Source organism: Hemibagrus wyckioides, linkage group LG11, assembly GCF_019097595.1.
Source record: "Hemibagrus wyckioides isolate EC202008001 linkage group LG11, SWU_Hwy_1.0, whole genome shotgun sequence".
Lineage (NCBI taxonomy): Eukaryota > Metazoa > Chordata > Actinopteri > Siluriformes > Bagridae > Hemibagrus > Hemibagrus wyckioides.
In genome coordinates this window covers 4,608,050-4,629,718 of record NC_080720.1, presented here as the reverse complement: position 1 = coordinate 4,629,718, position 21,669 = coordinate 4,608,050, and the positions used below count along the sequence as shown (strand labels likewise).

General features: G+C 41.5%; 1 protein-coding gene across 2 annotated transcripts; it reads right to left on the bottom strand.

The window, feature by feature from the left end:
- Positions 1 to 35: 35 nt before the first annotated feature.
- trim25l (tripartite motif containing 25, like) lies at positions 36 to 21,632 on the bottom strand. 2 transcript variants are annotated; one of them, XM_058402709.1, is made up of 21 exons: positions 20,976 to 21,632; positions 20,299 to 20,394; positions 19,444 to 19,677; positions 18,734 to 18,890; positions 18,252 to 18,317; positions 15,912 to 15,956; positions 15,721 to 15,759; positions 9,536 to 9,598; positions 8,932 to 8,997; positions 8,252 to 8,308; positions 7,757 to 7,819; positions 7,219 to 7,284; positions 7,055 to 7,126; positions 4,164 to 4,232; positions 4,013 to 4,084; positions 3,846 to 3,905; positions 3,669 to 3,716; positions 3,550 to 3,567; positions 2,921 to 2,983; positions 2,730 to 2,825; positions 36 to 2,425 (listed from the first exon to the last, which is right to left on the bottom strand). In XM_058402709.1, exons 1-21 carry the CDS (start codon positions 21,630 to 21,632, stop codon positions 1,848 to 1,850), a joined length of 2,685 nt encoding a protein of 894 aa, XP_058258692.1. In that variant the 3' UTR covers positions 36 to 1,847. The 2 variants fall into 2 exon arrangements, with proteins under 2 accessions (XP_058258692.1, XP_058258691.1); XM_058402708.1 differs by having other exon boundaries at positions 40 to 2,425; positions 15,721 to 15,762.
- Between the last annotated feature and the right edge of the window lie 37 nt (positions 21,633 to 21,669).

Genomic DNA, 21,669 nt, shown 5'->3' with positions numbered 1-21,669 from the left:
GTCTGTTTGACCTACATTGGCTTAATTCTTGATATTTTTTGTGGAAAACAGAAGAAGAAGAAGAAGAAGCTTTTATTATTGTCACATTTATATTACAGCACTGTAAAATTCTTTTTTTCGTATATCCCAACTTGGGAAGTTGGGGCCAGAGCACAGGGTCAGCCATGATACAGCACCCCTTGAAGCAGTCAGGGTTAAGGACCTTGCTCAAGTGCCCAACAGTGGTAGCTTGGCAGTGCTGGGGCTTGAACCCTGATCCTCCAATCAACAACCCAGAGCTTTAACCACTGAATGATTTAACTCCCCCCCCCCCCATGTTATTTTAATTTGTCAGGTTGAATTCATGTAACCAGGTCTGATCACCTCTGGGCTCTGTGAGTGAGTGAAGTCAAACACTTCTCAAAGATCTGCTATAATCCTAGGACATGATAAAACCCCAGGTGCAGGTTTGGATCAAGAATGAGTCAGTATGCAGGTTTAATGATTGACCTCATGCAGTATCGTGTTGTATGTGGTATTGTTCGAATTGTGAGCACTGAAGCGCAGCATCTCTGCAGCCAAGAATAAAGAACATCATTTCTTTAATCCAGATTTCTGGCTGTCTCTTTGTACCAGGAAAGAGATTTCCAACACAATCAACATGGCCAGATGTCAGTTTTTCAGCTTGTCTATAAATTATGGTGATGTATACAGACAAGCAAGAGCTACTTTCCTCTTTTCTCTGTGATAAATGAACAGTTTGGGATGATGACTGCTGTCTGGTGCAGATCCTAGGACCATAGTCCTGTGAATGCTGGACACCCCAAGGAAATCTTCAGGTTTGCTCTGATGGCACATATACTGATGGAGCTCAGTAAAATAGTAGCATTGCCGACACACTCGATGCAACTGTGACGTCTGTATGAGACTCAATTAACAAGCAAAAATTTGCAAAAAACACGAGAAAGAACACTCAATCAGAATATAATGACAATTTTGTATTACAGTTTATAGAACCAATTATAATTTAATATTCAGACATTAATTAGGCTCAGAAATAAAGCAAAATTAGACCCAAAAGCATAAAACTTAAAATGGGAAAAAGCAAACCATATAGGGTTAAAATAAAATATCAGGAAATGGACAAGAACACCTGCTGGAACATACTGCATAAAATGATCTAGCTTAAAGTCTGAGTAAGACAAAATAAAAGTTTTGTTCGCTAGCTGATTGAAAACGTTAGCTGTCTGTATTGCTAATAAACCCAACAGCTAACTTTAAGCCAACAATCCTTGTGCGTAAACAACCCTCCTGAATGATGTGGAAGTCTAACATTTCAAGTTTAAAATGAGCAGCGATCCAATTGCTTGGTGGTTAAGATGTTTACCTATAAACTAGAAGGTTGTGAGTTCAAATCCTGCTACTGTTGAGCCCTTATCCCTCACCTGAGCAGTGTCTTCTAGCAAATCTATCTGAAGCCTGCAAGTTCATTCTTTTCAAATGTTTATAAGTCATGAGAGGTGATTTCCTTACCATTTAACCAGGAGCTATGACTTGGCTAGAATTCCTCTGATTAATAGGTGAGACCTAAAGGCTAGTATTGTATTTAATAGCCCACTAATGCTAATCTAAAGTTATATTATTTCATTTTTAAAATTAAATTCTGGTACATGAGTATGAGGAATGCGTGATAGTTATGATATCAGAGCGACTGCACTGACCACAAATCTCTCTGCCATTGGCATCGTTCCAAATCTCAAATATCTTAAAGGTAGTCTAGTTCGCAACTACCTTACTTGTTTTGTTTTTTTTAATTTCAAGTGAAATTGTGATGATATGTACCTGGACGAAAGGCAAAATGACCCCAGTTAGATTGAGCAGATTTTAATGCTGTCTGTGGAAGCGCTGAAGTTCCCCATGGCAAAGTCGAGGCCGACACCGACTCCGCTCCCGATGCCAAAAGCGGCGAAAAGTGGCCGAGTAGATGAGACGCCGTTGAACGTATGCAGATGCACAAGCACATCGTCAACACCATAGAAGGCTAGAGACTCCTCCTCCCGGTTCAGAAACACGCCCACTCTGGGGCAGTATGTCACTGAGATCTCCTGCTTCTGATTAGCGTGCATAGCAGCACAGCACATGTCTGACAACTCCAAACTCCAGGACTGACTGTTGTAGCCAAGCCCCGCCCTTGCGTCCGCACCTTTACGTGGCATGGAGGCACTGGCTACACCCACCGAAGAGCCCCGCCCACGCCATTCCACCTCCCAGTAGCAGCGGTCAGAGCTGAGTGGCTGGAGGCTGAGAATCTGAGTCCAGCTGTCAAATCTCTCTGGGATGTCAGGGTACGACTGGGTGGCGGCATTCAGTGTTGCTTTGGTGTCATCTTCACTAAGAACTAATCGCCGGTGAGCCGTGTTGGGGTCAAAGGTCAAGTCGTAGGCATCTGATTGAGAAAGAGAGATTTATTTCTTTATGGTGTAGTTTCTTTAAATGACTCAAGTAAGGGCTCAAGACATTTTCTGTATTTGTATCAATATATAAATCAAGAAGTAACTCCTTCTTCTAGAAAACATCACTTAATTGGTGGAATTGGTACAGTGCACAATTGTAGCCAACTAGTTGAAGCTTGACCTTAAAAAGTATTTGGTTTTTGGTCTCAGTCTGGAAACGTTTTCAAACGTTTATACTGTATAAGACTGATGTATAGCTAGATCTGTGTGTGTGTGTGTGTGTGTATGTGTCCTTACACTGTAGAAACTCATCTCTGCTCCTTGGCTCGGGAGCCTGAATGCTGTCAATGTTGATCTCTCTCACTGCAGGTGAAAGAGAGTAGGCTGCTGAAGCTGGAAGATGAAATGTGTATAAGTGTAAATACAGTATCTAGGGGGATTTTATGCACAGAATGAACCAGAGGAGATGAGAGGATGAAGACACTCACGTGGAAAGGCAGGGATGAAGGTGGAGTCTGCCGGCGGAGAGTCCAGGAAAAGTCCGGGGTTTACTAAACAGAGACATAACCAGAATAAAATCAGTAACATTCACTAACCCTGTGATTCTTAATGTGGGGTCCATGTAGTGTAGTCTGGGCTTCTGTGATTTAGAAGGTAGTGAAAAGCAAAATATTGGCAATGTTATTATAGATATAAATATTAATTTCAACTGGAATCTAATGATTCTGATGAATAAAAATTGTTCAAAAATTAAATAAATCATCCCTATTCAATTTTGTCTGTTTTTATATATATATATCAATGGTATATATCTCCGACTACAAAGTTTGAGAACTCTTAACTAATTCAATTTTGCTGCTGTTTTATTTAATTTATATTAAATAATACTACAATACTGTGCAAAATCCTTACAGCTGTAGTCAGTACACAATTTCTTCATATTTTGCACATTACTGTCCACAACTTCTATTATAGTTTCTCTTACTACTTTAACAAATATAACTTTAACAAATTATAACTTTAACAGTTATAATTCAACATGTTGTTCTGTCCATACATCTCTCTGCTGTATGTTATTCAGTGTGTCTGTACTGGACAGTAAAAGTTCAGGTGTTACCTTCAGTCTGCTCTCCCCCTGCAGAAAGAAAAACACCAGTTTGTGTTACATTTCATAAAGAAAAGAAGATTTAAAGCATGTATGATTCAGGAAGTGTGTATTCAGTGGGTGTGACTTACACTGATCCTGAAGAGACTCTATTTCCTGAACAGGTGTGGCCTGTTTCACTGGAAGAACAGAAAATACCTGGGTAATTTTCAGAAGCTTCAGGTTCAATTTTATATGAAGAACTAGAAGAGCGAAAAACTATTTGTGAGTGAGTGTGAGCAGTTCAGGGGGATTAGCCCCTCTGTCACCTGATTCTTGTCTCTTCTTCCTGTTTCTTGGTAACAGTGAGCTCAGGCTCCAGCGATCAGCTGATTTTATACAGCAGTGTGGGAAAAAAAAAAAAACGACAGAATCAGACATGCATTCGACAGCATGAGAACTGTGTGTGTGTGTGCATGTGTGTGTAACATCTTACATTGTCGTTCAGGCTGCTGTCTGGCCGTTGCCATCTGCTGAGTCCTGGTGGAGCTCTGTGAATCTGCATTAGCTAACAGGGAGAAAAGTTAAATGTGTGTAAGAAACACAGACTAATCAGCAGCTTATCTCTGTGTTAAAGTGCTGTGTACCTGTCTCTCTCTCTTCTCTCTTCTCTCTGCCTCTTATGGACCTAATGGAACTTAAGCTCCAGGTGTCAGCTGGAAAAGAAGTGGAGCGTTACAATATGTGCAAGCTTGTTTGCATATGATCTTCTGCTGAATCCTGCACACATACTCTTGTTCATGTGCACCCCTGACCTTCACACCAATATGTGGTTCTTCACCAAACTGCTGCAACAAAGTTAGAAGCACACAAGTCTAGAATGTCTGCTGTAGCGTAACAACTTCCCTTCCCTGGAACTAAGCTCAAACACTGTTTCAGAATGACAATGCTCCTGTGCACAAAGCACACAGCTCTATGAAGACATGGTATGGAGGTTAAGGGATGGAGTGCAAGAACTCCAGTGTTGTGCACAGAGCCCTGACTCTGACTCAACCCCACTGAACACCTAGGATGAACTGGAGCTGGTGCCTCCTCACCATCCCAGTATCAGTATCTGATATCACTAGTTAGCTTGTGAATGAATGAAGACAAATCCTCACAGCCATGCTCCAACATCTAGTGGAAAGCCTTCCAGAAGAGAAAAGAAGAGCTTATTATAACAATAAAGTAAAGAGTAAATATGGAATGAGATAAGTACATATAGGTGTGATGGTCAGGTGTACACAAACATTAAAAGTTCTCTAACTCCGGTAACCACCCCACCCCTCGCTCGTGAGCCTACCCTGCCCCAAACAGAATGCTTCTCTGGGGAACCCAGCCCCTGCCGTACAGTCCTGATGCAATGTGCTGTCGTCTTCATGTTTCATATGTCCTCCTTTCCCTCTGAATGAACTAAGGTGGCTGATGTTATCACCCTCCTGTCTGGCAAAGCCTGCCTTTGGGCTGCCGTGAAATGGGAATGCCAGTCTGCTCTCTGCACCTCCTATGACACCTTTTCGAGGGAGCTCTGAAAAGTCTTCAGCACCTCAGCCCCACAGCAAGATGCTGCTCGCTGAGCAGGCCTTCTATAAGCTCAAGAACTTGTTTACTTCGGCCCCTATTTTGCCTCTGCCCGACCCCTCACAGTAGTTCATTGTGAAGAACTGGAAGAGTAGTGTAATTGGCTGGAAGGAACAGAGGGGCCATTTATTGTATGGACTGATTTAAGAATTTAGAGTACCTCCGGACCGCCAAACAACTAAACCCTCGTCAAGCCCACTAGGCACTCTTCTTTGGGAGGTTCCGGTTCACTCTCACCTACTGCCCAAGATCCAAGAACGGCAAATCAGATGCCTTTTTGTGTCAGTTCATCCCACCAGAAAAGAAACCCATTGTGGAATGCCTCCTCTCTGCCCTTGGACATTGAGTGAAGGGTTCAAAAGGCTGTCACCAATCAACCTATCCTGAATGCTGTCCAGAGGGAAAACCTTCTGTCTCAGAACCCTTATGCTCCCAAGTTCTTCTGTGGTGCCATGGCTCCTGTCTATTCTGTCACCCTGGCTCCGCCCGCACTCTGGGCCTGTTGTGTCAGCACTTCTGGTGGCCTTCTGTTAGGAGGGACATCCATGAGTTCGTTGCTGCCTGCTCAGTCTGCTCCCAGCAGAAGAACCCCAAGACCACACATTCTGGCTTCCTCCGTCCCCTCCCTGTACCCAAATGATCATGGTCCCATATTTCTATAGACTTTGTCACTGGCTTTCCACTACCATCCGGCAACACCACGATCCTTACCATGGTCAACTGCTTCTCCCAAAAGGTCCATTCTATCCCATTACCTAAACTTCCCTCCACCAAGGAGACAGCCCAACATCTTTTACAGCAAATCTTTAGCAAAGTTTGCTCCATAATATTGTCTTGGACCAGGGCCCCCAGTTCACTGCTACCTTTTGGAGGGAATTCTGTCAATTCCTGGGGATACCCAACAGTCTTTTTTCTGGCTTCCATCTGCAGACCAATGGACAGACAGAACAACTCAATCAGGACCTTGAGACAGATCTCCAGATCCTTTGCAATGAAGATCCCTTGTCCTGGTCCTCTAACCTGGGTCAGGTACATGCACAATTCTCTTCCCTTTGCTGCCACAGGACTGTCCCCATTCCAAACTAATTATGGCTAACAACCCCCTCTGTTCTCTCCCCAGGAGCTGGAGGCTTCAGTCCCCTCCACTCTCGCCCTGGTCAAACGTTGTAGTCGTGTTTGAAGAAGGGCTCATGACACACTACTCTAGTCTTCCAAAAGCTATGCTCGCTGGGCCAATCTTAAATGCCATTCTTACCACACTGGGCAAAAAGTCTGGCTCTCCACCCAAGACCTGCTGCTCAAGGTCGGCTGCCATAAACTGGCGAATCACTTTGTCGGGCCATTCCCTATACCCAAAATCTCCCTCGTGGGATCTGGCATGTCACATCTTGGATGCCTGCCTGATTGCTGAGTTTCACTGTGACCACCCTGAGCAGCCGGGAGGGACGTCATAAGACGCCTCTTTGAAGGGAGGTATTGTCATGGTTTTACCCCGCATTTTTCCATGCTATCATATTCTCCTGTCCATTGGACAATAGGACATATTATGTTATATCTCATTCCTCTACCTGTACATCACTTCCACTCTGCATGTTCCTGTGTCTTTTTCAGTACATCTCAATTCAATTCTATTTTATTTGTATAGTGCTTTTAACAATGGACTTTGTCTCAAAGCAGAATTACAGAAATATAAAAATCTGAATAAAAATAACAAAGTTTAAAATCTATCCAAGAAAGCCAGAGGTGATGATCATGAGGAAAAACTCCCTGAGATGATATGAGGAAGAAACCTTGCGAGGAACCAGACTCAAAAGGGAAACTGTCCTCATCTGGGTGAGTGTGGTTCTTCTAAATCTGATGTGTTAATGGTACAGAGCTCAACATTATCATAATAACAGCCGTGTTTCCTGAGTCTTACACTGCCTCTCCGGTTGCTGTCTGCTCGTCACTGTCTCCTGCGGTCTCTGGGAACTCTGCACTTCTCCATTAGCTAAGAGAGATAGACAAAGACAGATAGACATGTTAAATGTGCATGAGCCACACAGACATGTATCAATCAGACTGTGATATGGTGCCACGTACCTGTCTCTCTCTCCTCTCTCCCCGGCCTGCCTCGGGACCTGACTGAACTTAAGCTCCAGGTGTCAGCTGTGAGGTTAAAGTGAAGTGGATGTAAACGTTTGTGTATCTGCAGTATGTTCAAAGTTCCAGTCCTGATCCGATCTGTGCCCTTCCATACACTGCACTTTATCATCTATTACTTAAATTTACACTGAACTCTGGCTGATAAATAGAACTGATATCAGACTCCGACTGTCCTTCTACTTCATATGCAAAATCTCTCATTACGACATGTTTGGTCTGCATACAATGTTTTTTATATTTTTTATGCTAGAATACAATCATAACTTATAGTACTGTATGTTAGATATCTCCCACTGTGTCACTTTATGACTGCACACATTGTTTATTATTTAACTTGCTTTCTTTACGTTACTTTTTGTACCTTGTCTGTTGGGAGTGTACGACAAATTTCATTGTATATAGAGGCTTAAACGCTATTTATACACATGAGAATAAACTTGAAACTTAAATGTGTGTGTGTGAGATTAAAACTCACATTGCTCCCGGTTTTCTCTCGCCTGTGTCGGCTGCCGTAGAGAGCGTATACTCCAAGTGTCGGCTAATGAGGCAGAAATTAATGTGTAAATATTTTGGAATATATGACTTTGCAACACACACACACACTTTCTTTAGAACTAAAATATCTGCAATTGTCCTTATTCTCTATTATTCAGGCTGCATTTCAATGCATCACGACAGTGATGAAAACGAAAGACAAATTCACATCAGCCAAAATGACAGCATTTAAATCTTAAAAAAACCCAAACTGATTAAAAATAAGCACGCTGAGAACGCAGATGAACGGTGAAGCTTTTGCTTTTAGTGTGTAATATTTTGTCTATATCAGAAATGAACCCAGGTTGTGTATTTCTTATTATTTTCACCAGTGTGATTTAATTTCCTGTCTTGCACAGATTTTCTCGGCTGAGATAACACACCACAAAACCAAACACTAAAATAGACTAAATAGCTTTTACTTGCAGTATCTTACCTTCGCGATCATTTGTGCTTCTGCTTTGAGATCTTGGGGAGGTTTGTGGCTCCCTCTCTGTAAACAAAAGACATATAAAAAATAAATCTATATTGTATAAAATATGCATGATATTTTCCAGGCTATATGAATTCATTCAAGCTTATTTAATATTATATTCAGAAAGAGAAACCAGAGTGCAATTTAAGAAAAAGGAGGAACAAACAAAAAAAACAAACAGCTCTTTATAGTAATGCAAATGTTTGGCTGCTCCCTGTTTGGTTCATGAAACTGAATAATCTGATCCACATATTATAATTCTGGCACAGGTTTTACACCAGATGCCCTTCATGACACAACCCTACCATTTTACCCAGGCTTAAGACCTGTACTGAGATGTTACACCTCATTTACTGTCATTTAGCAGACACCCTTATCCAGAAGGACTTACAATTTATCTCATTTTATACAACAGAGCATTAAGGGCCTTGCTCAGGGGCTCAGCAGTGGCAGCTTGGTGGACCTAAGATTCAAACTCACAACCTTCTGACCAATAGTCCAACACCTTAACCATTAAGTTACCACATCCCCTCAGTGATAAGGTCAGTTTGAGCACCAGGGAAATAGTAACGCTGCAATGACTGAATTTAGACATGTCCGTGTATTGATTCTGTATGATGAGTGAGGTATGAGTAGATCACCTTGTTCTCTCTCCTCCCTTCTCTGCCGCTCACTTGATCTCAGAGACCTCACACTCTGGTTATTAGCTGCGACAAAAACATGTACACAATTAAAAGTCTGCTTATTTACAGTATCACATCTGAAAAGGCAAAAAACTTTAGCCTATATATATATATATATATATATATATATATATATATATATACACGACTCATCTTTTTTTGTCTACTCATTATTTTACTCTTAAAGACTTTTCGAAAAAAAAGGAAAAAAGATATTTTTATTTCATGCAAATTTCTTTTTAAAGATAAAATTGCATGGTCATGCGGTCATGTGCAGTCGAGTGTGCTGATTTGCATGCTCTCTGGTGTGAAACAGGCAGCATCAACAAGCTAAATTTATATCAGCAGGACATTTAGTGTACTGAGCTTTCCAGTTGTTAATTTTGTATCATGTAGAAATGTTTTGACTTAAAAATAATCAGTAAAATAAAATAAAAATGGTGAAAATAGGATTAGTGTGTGTGTGTGTGCGTGTATGGGGGGGTTTGTGTGTGTATATGTGTGTTTGTGTGTGTGTGTGTGTGTGTGTGTGGGTGTGTGTTTGTGTGTGTGTGTGTGTCACCTTGCTCTCTCTCCTCTCTGTTGAAGCTCGCTCTTGGTCTTGGGGAGTTTGTGCCTCTGTCGACTAAAACAAGAACAAAACGTTTTTAGTAAATCAGTGTGATACCGCTGTTACTGATTCTGCTGTTACTGATTCCGCTGTTACTGATTCCGCTTTTACTGATTCCGCTGTTACTGATTCCGCTGTTACTGATTCTGCTGTTTCTGATTCCGCTGTTTCTGATTCCGCTGTTTCTGATTCTGCTGTTACTGATTCCGCTGTTACTGATTCCGCTTTTACTGATTCCGCTGTTACTGATTCCGCTTTTACTGATTCCGCTTTTACTGATTCCGCTGTTACTGATTCCGCTGTTACTGATTCCGCTGTTACTGACTCCGCTGTTACTGATTCCGCTGTTACTGATACCGCTGTTACTGATTCCGCTGTTACTGATACCGCTGTTACTGATTCCGCTGTTACTGACTCCGCTGTTACTGATTCCGCTGTTACTGATTCCGCTGTTACTGATTCCGCTGTTACTGATACCGCTGTTACTGATTCCGCTGTTACTGATTCCGCTGTTACTGATACCGCTGTTACTGATACCGCTGTTACTGATTCTGCTGTTTCTGATGCCGCTGTTACTGATTCTGCTGTTACTGATTCTGCTGTTTCTGATACCGCTGTTACTGATTCTGCTGTTACTGATTCTGCTGTTTCTGATACCGCTGTTACTGATTCTGCTGTTTCTGATACCGCTGTTACTGATTCTGCTGTTTCTGATTCCGCTGTTACTGACTCCGCTGTTACTGACTCCACTGTTACTGTTTCTGCTGTTTCTGATACCGCTGTTACTGATTCTGCTGTTACTGATTCTGTTGTTTCTGATACCGCTGTTTCTGATTCCGCTGTTTCTGATTCTGCTGTTACTGATTCTGCTGTTTCTGATTCCGCTGTTTCTGATTCTGCTGTTACTGATTCTGCTGTTTCTGATACCGCTGTTACTGATTCTGCTGTTACTGATACCGCTGTTACTGATTCTGTTGTTTCTGAAACCGCTGTTTCTGATACCGCTGTTACTGTTTCTGCTGTTTCTGATACCGCTGTTACTGATTCTGCTGTTTCTGATACCGCTGTTACTGTTTCTGCTGTTTCTGATACCGCTGTTACTGATTCCGCTGTTACTGATACCGCTGTTACTGATTCTGCTGTTTCTGGTACCGCTGTTTCTGATACCGCTGTTACTGATTCTGCTGTTTCTGATACCGCTGTTACTGATTCTGCTGTTACTGATTCTGCTGTTTCTGATACCGCTGTTACTGATTCTGCTGTTACTGATTCTGCTGTTTCTGATACCGCTGTTACTGATTCTGCTGTTTCTGATACCGCTGTTACTGATTCTGCTGTTACTGATTCTGCTGTTTCTGATACCGCTGTTACTGATTCTGCTGTTTCTGATACCGCTGTTACTGATTCTGCTGTTTCTGATACCGCTGTTACTGACTCCGCTGTTACTGACTCCGCTGTTACTGTTTCTGCTGTTTCTGATACCGCTGTTACTGATTCTGCTGTTACTGATTCTGTTGTTTCTGATACCGCTGTTTCTGATTCCGCTGTTTCTGATTCTGCTGTTACTGATTCTGCTGTTTCTGATTCCGCTGTTACTGATTCCGCTGTTACTGATTCCGCTGTTACTGATTCTGCTGTTTCTGATTCCGCTGTTTCTGATTCCGCTGTTTCTGATACTGCTGTTACTGATACTGCTGTTTCTGATTCCGCTGTTTCTGATTCTGCTGTTACTGATTCTGCTGTTTCTGATTCCGCTGTTTCTGATTCCGCTGTTACTGATACCGCTGTTACTGATTCCGCTGTTACTGATACCGCTGTTACTGATTCCGCTGTTACTGATTCCGCTGTTTCTGATACTGCTGTTTCTGATACCGCTGTTACTGATTCTGCTGTTTCTGATACCGCTGTTACTGATTCTGCTGTTACTGATTCTGCTGTTTCTGATACCGCTGTTACTGATTCTGCTGTTACTGATTCCGCTTTTACTGATTCCGCTGTTACTGATTCCGCTGTTACTGATTCCGCTGTTACTGACTCCGCTGTTACTGATTCCGCTGTTACTGATACTGCTGTTACTGATTCCGCTGTTACTGATTCCGCTGTTACTGATACCGCTGTTACTGATTCCGCTGTTACTGATTCCGCTGTTACTGATACCGCTGTTACTGATACCGCTGTTACTGATTCTGCTGTTTCTGATGCCGCTGTTACTGATTCTGCTGTTACTGATTCTGCTGTTTCTGATGCCGCTGTTACTGATTCTGCTGTTACTGATTCTGCTGTTTCTGATACCGCTGTTACTGATTCTGCTGTTACTGATTCTGCTGTTTCTGATACCGCTGTTACTGATTCCGCTGTTACTGATTCCGCTTTTACTGATTCCGCTGTTACTGATTCCGCTTTTACTGATTCCGCTGTTACTGATTCCGCTTTTACTGATTCCGCTGTTACTGATTCCGCTGTTACTGATACCGCTGTTACTGATTCCGCTGTTACTGACTCCGCTGTTACTGATTCCGCTGTTACTGATACCGCTGTTACTGATTCCGCTGTTACTGATTCCGCTGTTACTGATACCGCTGTTACTGATTCCGCTGTTACTGATACCGCTGTTACTGATACCGCTGTTACTGATTCTGCTGTTTCTGATGCCGCTGTTACTGATTCTGCTGTTACTGATTCTGCTGTTTCTGATACCGCTGTTACTGATTCTGCTGTTACTGATTCTGCTGTTTCTGATACCGCTGTTACTGATTCTGCTGTTTCTGATACCGCTGTTACTGATTCTGCTGTTTCTGATTCCGCTGTTACTGACTCCGCTGTTACTGACTCCACTGTTACTGTTTCTGCTGTTTCTGATACCGCTGTTACTGATTCTGCTGTTACTGATTCTGTTGTTTCTGATACCGCTGTTTCTGATTCCGCTGTTTCTGATTCTGCTGTTACTGATTCTGCTGTTTCTGATTCCGCTGTTTCTGATTCTGCTGTTACTGATTCTGCTGTTTCTGATACCGCTGTTACTGATTCTGCTGTTACTGATACCGCTGTTACTGATTCAGTTGTTTCTGAAACCGCTGTTTCTGATACCGCTGTTACTGTTTCTGCTGTTTCTGATACCGCTGTTACTGATTCTGCTGTTTCTGATACCGCTGTTACTGTTTCTGCTGTTTCTGATACCGCTGTTACTGATTCCGCTGTTACTGATACCGCTGTTACTGATTCTGCTGTTTCTGGTACCGCTGTTTCTGATACCGCTGTTACTGATTCTGCTGTTTCTGATACCGCTGTTACTGATTCTGCTGTTACTGATTCTGCTGTTTCTGATACCGCTGTTACTGATTCTGCTGTTACTGATTCTGCTGTTTCTGATACCGCTGTTACTGATTCTGCTGTTTCTGATACCGCTGTTACTGATTCTGCTGTTACTGATTCTGCTGTTTCTGATACCGCTGTTACTGATTCTGCTGTTTCTGATACCGCTGTTACTGATTCTGCTGTTTCTGATACCGCTGTTACTGACTCCGCTGTTACTGACTCCGCTGTTACTGTTTCTGCTGTTTCTGATACCGCTGTTACTGATTCTGCTGTTACTGATTCTGTTGTTTCTGATACCGCTGTTTCTGATTCCGCTGTTTCTGATTCTGCTGTTACTGATTCTGCTGTTTCTGATTCCGCTGTTACTGATTCCGCTGTTACTGATTCCGCTGTTACTGATTCTGCTGTTTCTGATTCCGCTGTTTCTGATTCCGCTGTTTCTGATACTGCTGTTACTGATACTGCTGTTTCTGATTCCGCTGTTTCTGATTCTGCTGTTACTGATTCCGCTGTTTCTGATTCCGCTGTTTCTGATTCCGCTGTTACTGATACCGCTGTTACTGATTCCGCTGTTACTGATACCGCTGTTACTGATTCCGCTGTTTCTGATACTGCTGTTTCTGATTCCGCTGTGACTGATTCCGCTGTTACTGATTCCGCTGTTTCTGATACCGCTGTTACTGATTCCGCTGTTTCTGATTCCGCTGTTACTGGTTCCGCTGTTACTGATTCCGCTGTTACTGATTCCGCTGTTACTGATACCGCTGTTACTGATTCCGCTGTTACTGATTCCGCTGTTTCTGATACCGCTGTTTCTGATACCGCTGTTACTGATTCTGCTGTTTCTGATACCGCTGTTACTGATTCTGCTGTTACTGATTCTGCTGTTTCTGATACCGCTGTTACTGATTCTGCTGTTACTGATTCCGCTTTTACTGATTCCGCTGTTACTGATTCCGCTGTTACTGATTCCGCTGTTACTGATTCCGCTGTTACTGATACCGCTGTTACTGATTCCGCTGTTACTGATTCTGCTGTTTCTGATACCGCTGTTACTGATTCTGCTGTTACTGATTCCGCTGTTACTGATACCGCTGTTACTGATACCGCTGTTACTGATTCTGCTGTTTCTGATGCCGCTGTTACTGATTCTGCTGTTACTGATTCTGCTGTTTCTGATGCCGCTGTTACTGATTCTGCTGTTTCTGATACCGCTGTTACTGTTTCTGCTGTTTCTGATACCGCTGTTACTGATTCCGCTGTTACTGATACCGCTGTTACTGATTCTGCTGTTTCTGGTACCGCTGTTTCTGATACCGCTGTTACTGATTCTGCTGTTTCTGATACCGCTGTTACTGATTCTGCTGTTACTGATTCTGCTGTTTCTGATACCGCTGTTACTGATTCTGCTGTTACTGATTCTGCTGTTTCTGATACCGCTGTTACTGATTCTGCTGTTTCTGATACCGCTGTTACTGACTCCGCTGTTACTGACTCCGCTGTTACTGTTTCTGCTGTTTCTGATACCGCTGTTACTGATTCTGCTGTTACTGATTCTGTTGTTTCTGATACCGCTGTTTCTGATTCCGCTGTTTCTGATTCTGCTGTTACTGATTCTGCTGTTTCTGATTCCGCTGTTACTGATTCCGCTGTTACTGATTCCGCTGTTACTGATTCTGCTGTTTCTGATTCCGCTGTTTCTGATTCCGCTGTTTCTGATACTGCTGTTACTGATACTGCTGTTTCTGATTCCGCTGTTTCTGATTCTGCTGTTACTGATTCCGCTGTTTCTGATTCCGCTGTTTCTGATTCCGCTGTTACTGATACCGCTGTTACTGATTCCGCTGTTACTGATACCGCTGTTACTGATTCCGCTGTTTCTGATACTGCTGTTACTGATACTGCTGTTTCTGATTCCGCTGTTTCTGATTCCGCTGTTACTGATTCCGCTGTTTCTGATTCCGCTGTTACTGATACCGCTGTTACTGATTCCGCTGTTACTGATACCGCTGTTACTGATTCCGCTGTTACTGATTCTGCTATTGTGGACAAATAAAAATAGTGTCACTTTGTGGCAGAGACCAGCCATTTTGGACAGTGAATATTCACCATTTGTTTCCTACATTCATATATATGGCATTGGATGCTGTTGTGTGAATTATTTGGCAATGATAAATTATTTGGCATCTAATCTAATCTAATCTAATCTAATCTAATCTAATCTAATCTAATCTAATCTAATCTAATCTAATCTAATCTTAAAATTTCAAGTGGGCAGTGTGCTAGAAAAAAGGTTTGCAATGTAATTAATTAAACATGTGAGGGAAACAATGGAACTGGAAAACGATGAAAAACAATGAAAATGGAAAACATTCTATCAGGACAGTATTTTTGGAATTGTTTAAAAGACACACACGCACACACACACGCACGCACACACACGCACACACACACGCACACACGCACACACACGCGCACACACACACACGCACGCACGCACACATGCACACACACACGCACAATAGCTAATATCGCATCCTACTATTCTGTCGGTGCTCTACAGGTCTGGAAGAGTTAGACAGTTTCACACGAGTACAAAGACGATTAATCAACTCTGATCATTTTGGATACAAATGGATCAATACTGGAGACAGAATCAGAGACAGATTTAGACAGGCAGTCTAAATCATACACAGACATTTCCAGAGGTAGATGGAGAGATTTGGAGACATATGAGAAACATTCATAGAGACAGAGAGATTTAGAATGGCTAACAGCAATCATCAAATTAAAACAGCAGATCAGCAAATGTGAAATATTACCTGGGCCTCGGGCACTCACAGAGGGCAGTGGAGGGGGACCTGCTACACACACACACACACACACACACACACACACAGAGGCATGTGAGATCAGTTAGCATAGACTGAAAACACAAACATGTATATTTTTCATTTCATTATATATTTCAGATTCAAATCTGTATATTATTATATAGACATGTAGAGGACACCTTGTGTGCGGCTGCTCGAGTTTTTGCCTCCGATTCCAGAAAACACTGTTGGACACAGAGAGAAACATGTTCACGATGTTACAGCAAGATAACAGAATGCACCATTTGTGCACAGGATTGCAATTTACATCCTTTACTGATGCAACTCATCATATTTTTTTACTTCACTGCACATCTGTGGTTCCGTACCTGCACAATTTGCACCATTCGTTAACCCTGGGGTTCATACTCCAGTCATGCACTGAAGCTTTCACATCACTTGGTGTTTTTATATATGAATATTAAACTATGTTCACTTCCTGTTCACATCCTGTACTATTTGTCCTTACTGTATTATACTTTTATACAAATATCATAGTACTAATTATACAAATATAATAATACAATACTGAATATTTAGATGAATTTTATATTTTTTCTAGATACTCTTGTCATTTTCACACTAGGAAAACTTCCTCTGGGTCCTAGTAAAGCCTGGACAAACAGACTCCTGGGTTATATTTGTAGTGTATTGGTTGAATATTACAATATTTGTCTTTATTTGTCATATATACATTACTGCACAGTGAAATTCTTTCTTCACATATCCCATCCTTGGGGGTTGGGGTCAGAACGCAGGGTCAGCCATGATACAGTGCCCCTGGACTCCCTGACTGGGAGGGGCATTTCTAGTTTTTCCTAGAGGAAGTTGTGTGTTATACTGGACTGTACTAAGCTGGCTGGCTGAAGATATATGTCCTGTTCTATGTTGCATCGAGTTCAGTAAATGTTTCCAGATTACAATGATCTTCTCTGGTCATTCAAGTATCTTACAATATTATTTGAGGTTTCACACTGCTTATACTTAAACAAAGGTTAACAGTTACTGCTGGCTTATACACTGTACATTCCTACACCATGGATTAACCATCTATCTATCTATCTATCTATCTATCTATCTATCTATCTATCTATCTATCTATCTATCTATCTATCTATCTATCTGTTTCTCTGTCTGTCTGCCTGTCTATATGCTCTCTATCTATCTATCTATCTATCTATCTATCTATCTATCTATCTATCTATCTATCTATCTATCTATCTATCTATCTATCTATCTATCTATCTATCTGTTTCTCTGTCTGTCTGCCTGTCTATATGCTCTCTATCTATCTATCTATCTATCTATCTATCTATCTATCTATCTATCTATCTATCTATCTATCTATCTATCTATCTATCTATCTATCTATCTATCTATCTATCTATCTGTTTCTCTGTCTGTCTGCCTGTCTATATGCTCTCTATCTATCTATCTATCTATCTATCTATCTATCTATCTATCTATCTATCTATCTATCTATCTATCTATCTATCTATCTATCTGTTTCTGTCTGTCTGCCTGTCTATATGCTCTCTATCTATATGCTCTCTATCTATCTATCTATCTATCTATCTATCTATCTATCTATCTATCTATCTATCTATCTATCTATCTATCTATCTATCTATCTATCTATCTATCTATCTATCGATCTATCTATCTATCTATTTCTCTGTCTGCCTGTCTGTCTGTCTATATGCTCTCTATCTATCTATCTATCTATCTATCTATCTATCTATCTATCTATCTATCTATCTATCTATCTATCTATCTATCTATCTATCTATCTATCTATCTGTTTCTGCCTGTCTATATGCTCTCTATCTATATGCTCTCTATCTATCTATCTATCTATCTATCTATCTATCTATCTATCTATCTATCTATCTATCTATCTATCTATCTATCTATTTATCTATCTATCTATCTCTGTTTCTCTGTCTGTCTGCCTGTCTATATGCTCTCTATCTATCTATCTATCTATCTATCTATCTATCTATCTATCTATCTATCTATCTATCTATCTATCTATCTGTTTCTGTCTGTCTGCCTGTCTATATGCTCTCTATCTATATGCTCTCTATCTATCTATCTATCTATCTATCTATCTATCTATCTATCTATCTATCTATCTATCTATCTATCTATCTATTTCTCTGTCTGTCTGCCTGTTTATATTCTATCTATCTATCTATCTATCTATCTATCTATCTATCTATCTATCTATCTATCTATCTATCTATCTATCTATCTATCTATCTATCTCTCTGTCTGTCTGCCTGTTTATATTCTATCTATCTATCTATCTATCTATCTATCTATCTATCTATCTATCTATCTATCTATCTATCTATCTATCTATCTATCTATCTATCTATCTATCTATCTATCTATCTGTTTCTCTGTCTGTCTGCCTGTTTATATGCTATCCATTCATCCATCCATCCATCCATCAGTTATTAGTAGACTTTACTCACATTTCAGAATGGCCGGCTTCTGTGTGCTCTGTCGGTCAATCACATGGTACGGCATTGTGTTGTACACTGAAAGAACCCCAGCGGCATTAGGGTTCAGCACAGCAGCATGTGGGTTGAATGAATCAGGAAGGAAGATGTGAGCAATAAAATATCACCAAGAACAACATACTGAAGAGTTATCCTACTAAATCCACGCCAAATACGAAGGCAAAACATGCAATAATGAAGAGTGTGAGTGATTTTAAGGTTACTGTGCTCAGAAATGTTACATGTTAGTACATACACTGCTTTAAAACTGCACACATCTGCACTTTATTCATTACAGTCATACTCTTTCATATTATCCATATTCATCCATATGCACAGAATTATTTAATATTTTCTATATGTTTTTCTCTTTCCCTTTCCTGTTATTTTGTCTTTCATAGATAATAAAAAGTTCTTGATGCATCTGTGTGTTTGTCCATGAGTGTGTTCCTGACCTGTCTTGTTAATTTTATCCAGCTCTTGGTTGCACATGCTCTCCACTTTCTCCCTGAGATCCAAAATGATGTTTCGTACAGGATCGAATGAGGCATCCAGATTCACTGTAAATCCGCTGAGTTCACTGAGCTCCGGAGAGCAAAGACAGTGATATGTCTGCGGAAAGCAGGAGAAGAAAAATTAAGCATGAAATATAACATGTTATGTTTAAATGAACGGAAAATGGATTTTTTCATTATAAAAAATTCTCAACTACCAGTTTATTTCCTGTTTCCATAGTGACAGAAGATCAGTATGGCCGTGCAAACTGCTATGTTTTGATTCAAGAATTGTTTGCCGAAAACTTCCTGTACTCTATACGCATAGTATCCTCTTGGTTCCTCATGTTTTTTTATTGGCTCATTGCCTTCTTAATCCAGCCAATGACTGGATAGTATATATGCATTCAATGGGATCCTGTGACTTATATTAGGATTTTATCCTAACTGACTTAATTAGGATTGCATCGAATTAATATAGAAAACGATATTTAAAACTAATTTAATTGAGTAGGATCATGACACATTATCAACACTTTCACTTTCCCAGTGTTTGTTTCCACCACTGTTCAACACTCAGAAAAGACAAGTGACATGACATGAAGTGAGGTACAGAGACAAACCCTGGATTTGTCATGTTTTTAAATTAAATCAGGTTTGTGTTTGTGTACCTTGAGAAAGTAGATATTGTCCTGACATGTCACCAGCTCCTTTAAATCAGAGTCTTTCGTCCTCAGCTGACTGATCTCCTTCTCCAGTTTGTCCACCAGCTGCTGGGCCTCGTTGATTTTCTCCTGTCCACTGGAGCTCATCACCTGCTGGATCAGATCCGCCATACGCTGGACCGAGTGCTGAAGCTCACACAACACTTTGTCCGTCTCCTCACTCACCGTGTCAGATGAGCACTAAACACACACACACACACATATACTATAATTCTGAGAATCTTTCACTGATTTATTTATTAATGTCCTGACCTTACCTTACCTCAGAAACCAGACCAAAACATGTTGGCTCTTTTACTATTTATTATTTATTTACTTTTATTTATTTATTTTTAAATCAGTTTTCTGCATAGGGAATAGCCAATTAAATCCAAAAAGCCAGTGGCCATATTCTTATTCTTTTGGGACATTTGGTTCCACCAAAATATAATGCACACACACATACACACACACACACAAAAGAAGTTCCGTTTTCTGAACACCCACAGTGCCAGTGTCCACAGTGACACCAACGGCCACAGAGCATCTCTCTCTCTCTCTCTCTCTCTCTCTCTCTCACACATACACACACACACACAGACGATTGTGAGCTTGGATAAAGTTTTTGTCTTTGACATAAGCAGCTACTTTAGGAGTTACACACATTCAGACCTGTTTAACTTGTGTGATGGCTCGAACACTAGGGCAGGGTGTATGTGTATGAATAGCACCAGGTATGTTTAGGGCATTCACAAATTGTTAAAGATTTTAATCTGTGTTTGAACAAGTGAAAAGGTGTTTTATTGAACTAATGATGGTCACCTTGAGGGTCTCCAGGACTTTCTTCGTGTCTTTGAGTTCTCTTTCTCTCTCCTGCAGCTTCTGCAGATTCTCTGCCTGAACCGCCAACAGGGTTTTCTAAGAAGAGGAAAAGGGCAGTGATGTGTTATTAAACATTATGGTCAGCATGTTTTCTGCCACAGAAAAGGACAGAGGAAGCAAAAATTACTTTCTGGTTTCTTTAGCAACAGGACAAGCTGCAATAAATTGCTTTATTGATGTCAAGTAAGTGAAAAAAAGTAAGAGGTGAGGGAACGACTGTTTACAACTGCTATATCTAAAAGCTAACTTGTTTCCAGGAAGTTATACGACATTAAATTTAACTATAAAGTTAGTATCTGTCAGAGCAGGAAACTCACACAAATCCAGTCTGAAGTAATGATGGAAATTCCGACTCACATCAATCGACTCAGTTCTTAGATAAGAGCCGACTCCATTTCAGTTTTTCATATCTAAATTCTCTGAAATATCTTTCTTTACCTATTTAGTTAAGAAAAAACTGAATTAGGTATTTATTATAATGATGCAGTTTAATCAGGATGTGTTACAGCTCTTAGGGAATGCATTTCGACTCACCTAACTGATTCGGTTAAAAGAGTCGACTCATTGGTGAACGGCACGTCAGTAACGCGCAGGGTTCAAAAGCTTTAAATCCGCACCTGTTTCTCTATGCGCTCCGCCTGCGTAGACACGCTCTCGTGGTCCTTGTGCTGGTTGCTCGTGCACAGCCAGCAGATATACACCTGGCACGAGCGACAGTAGAACTCTTGCAGGTACTTGTGTTCGGGGCAGATCTTCTGCGTCAGGTCTCCGGTGGGCACGATGAGTTCGTGGCTCTTTAGCTTGGCCTGCGTCTGGTGTGGCTTCAGGTGGCTCTCGCAGAACGACGCCATGCACGTCAGGCAGGTTTTCACGGCCGCTCTCGGCTCCATGCACCGGTCACACGGCACGCTCGAGGCAGGAAGCTGTTTGGTGACGGCTTTTCGCTCACGCGCCCCACGCTCGGACGCAGAGTCGGCTGCACGGCGCGCGTTGCGTATGGACTCGCGTGCTGTCGAGCTGAGGTTGCCCAGGCGGAGCTGCTCCACGGCCTCCGCCAGCATGGTGTTACGGCACACCGTAGGACGGGGGTCGAAGGTCTGGCGGCACTCAGGGCAGCTGCACGAGCCGGTCTTTTTTCGCTCCGAGTCCCAGTAGTCGGTGATGCACGCCATGCAGTAGCTGTGACCGCACGGGATCGTCACGGGCTCATTGGGCAAGTCGAGACAGACGGGGCAGTTAAACTGCTCCTCCGTCCACAGACGACCTCTACTCATTTTTAAAAAGAAAGATTCGGGCAAATGCAATAAACAC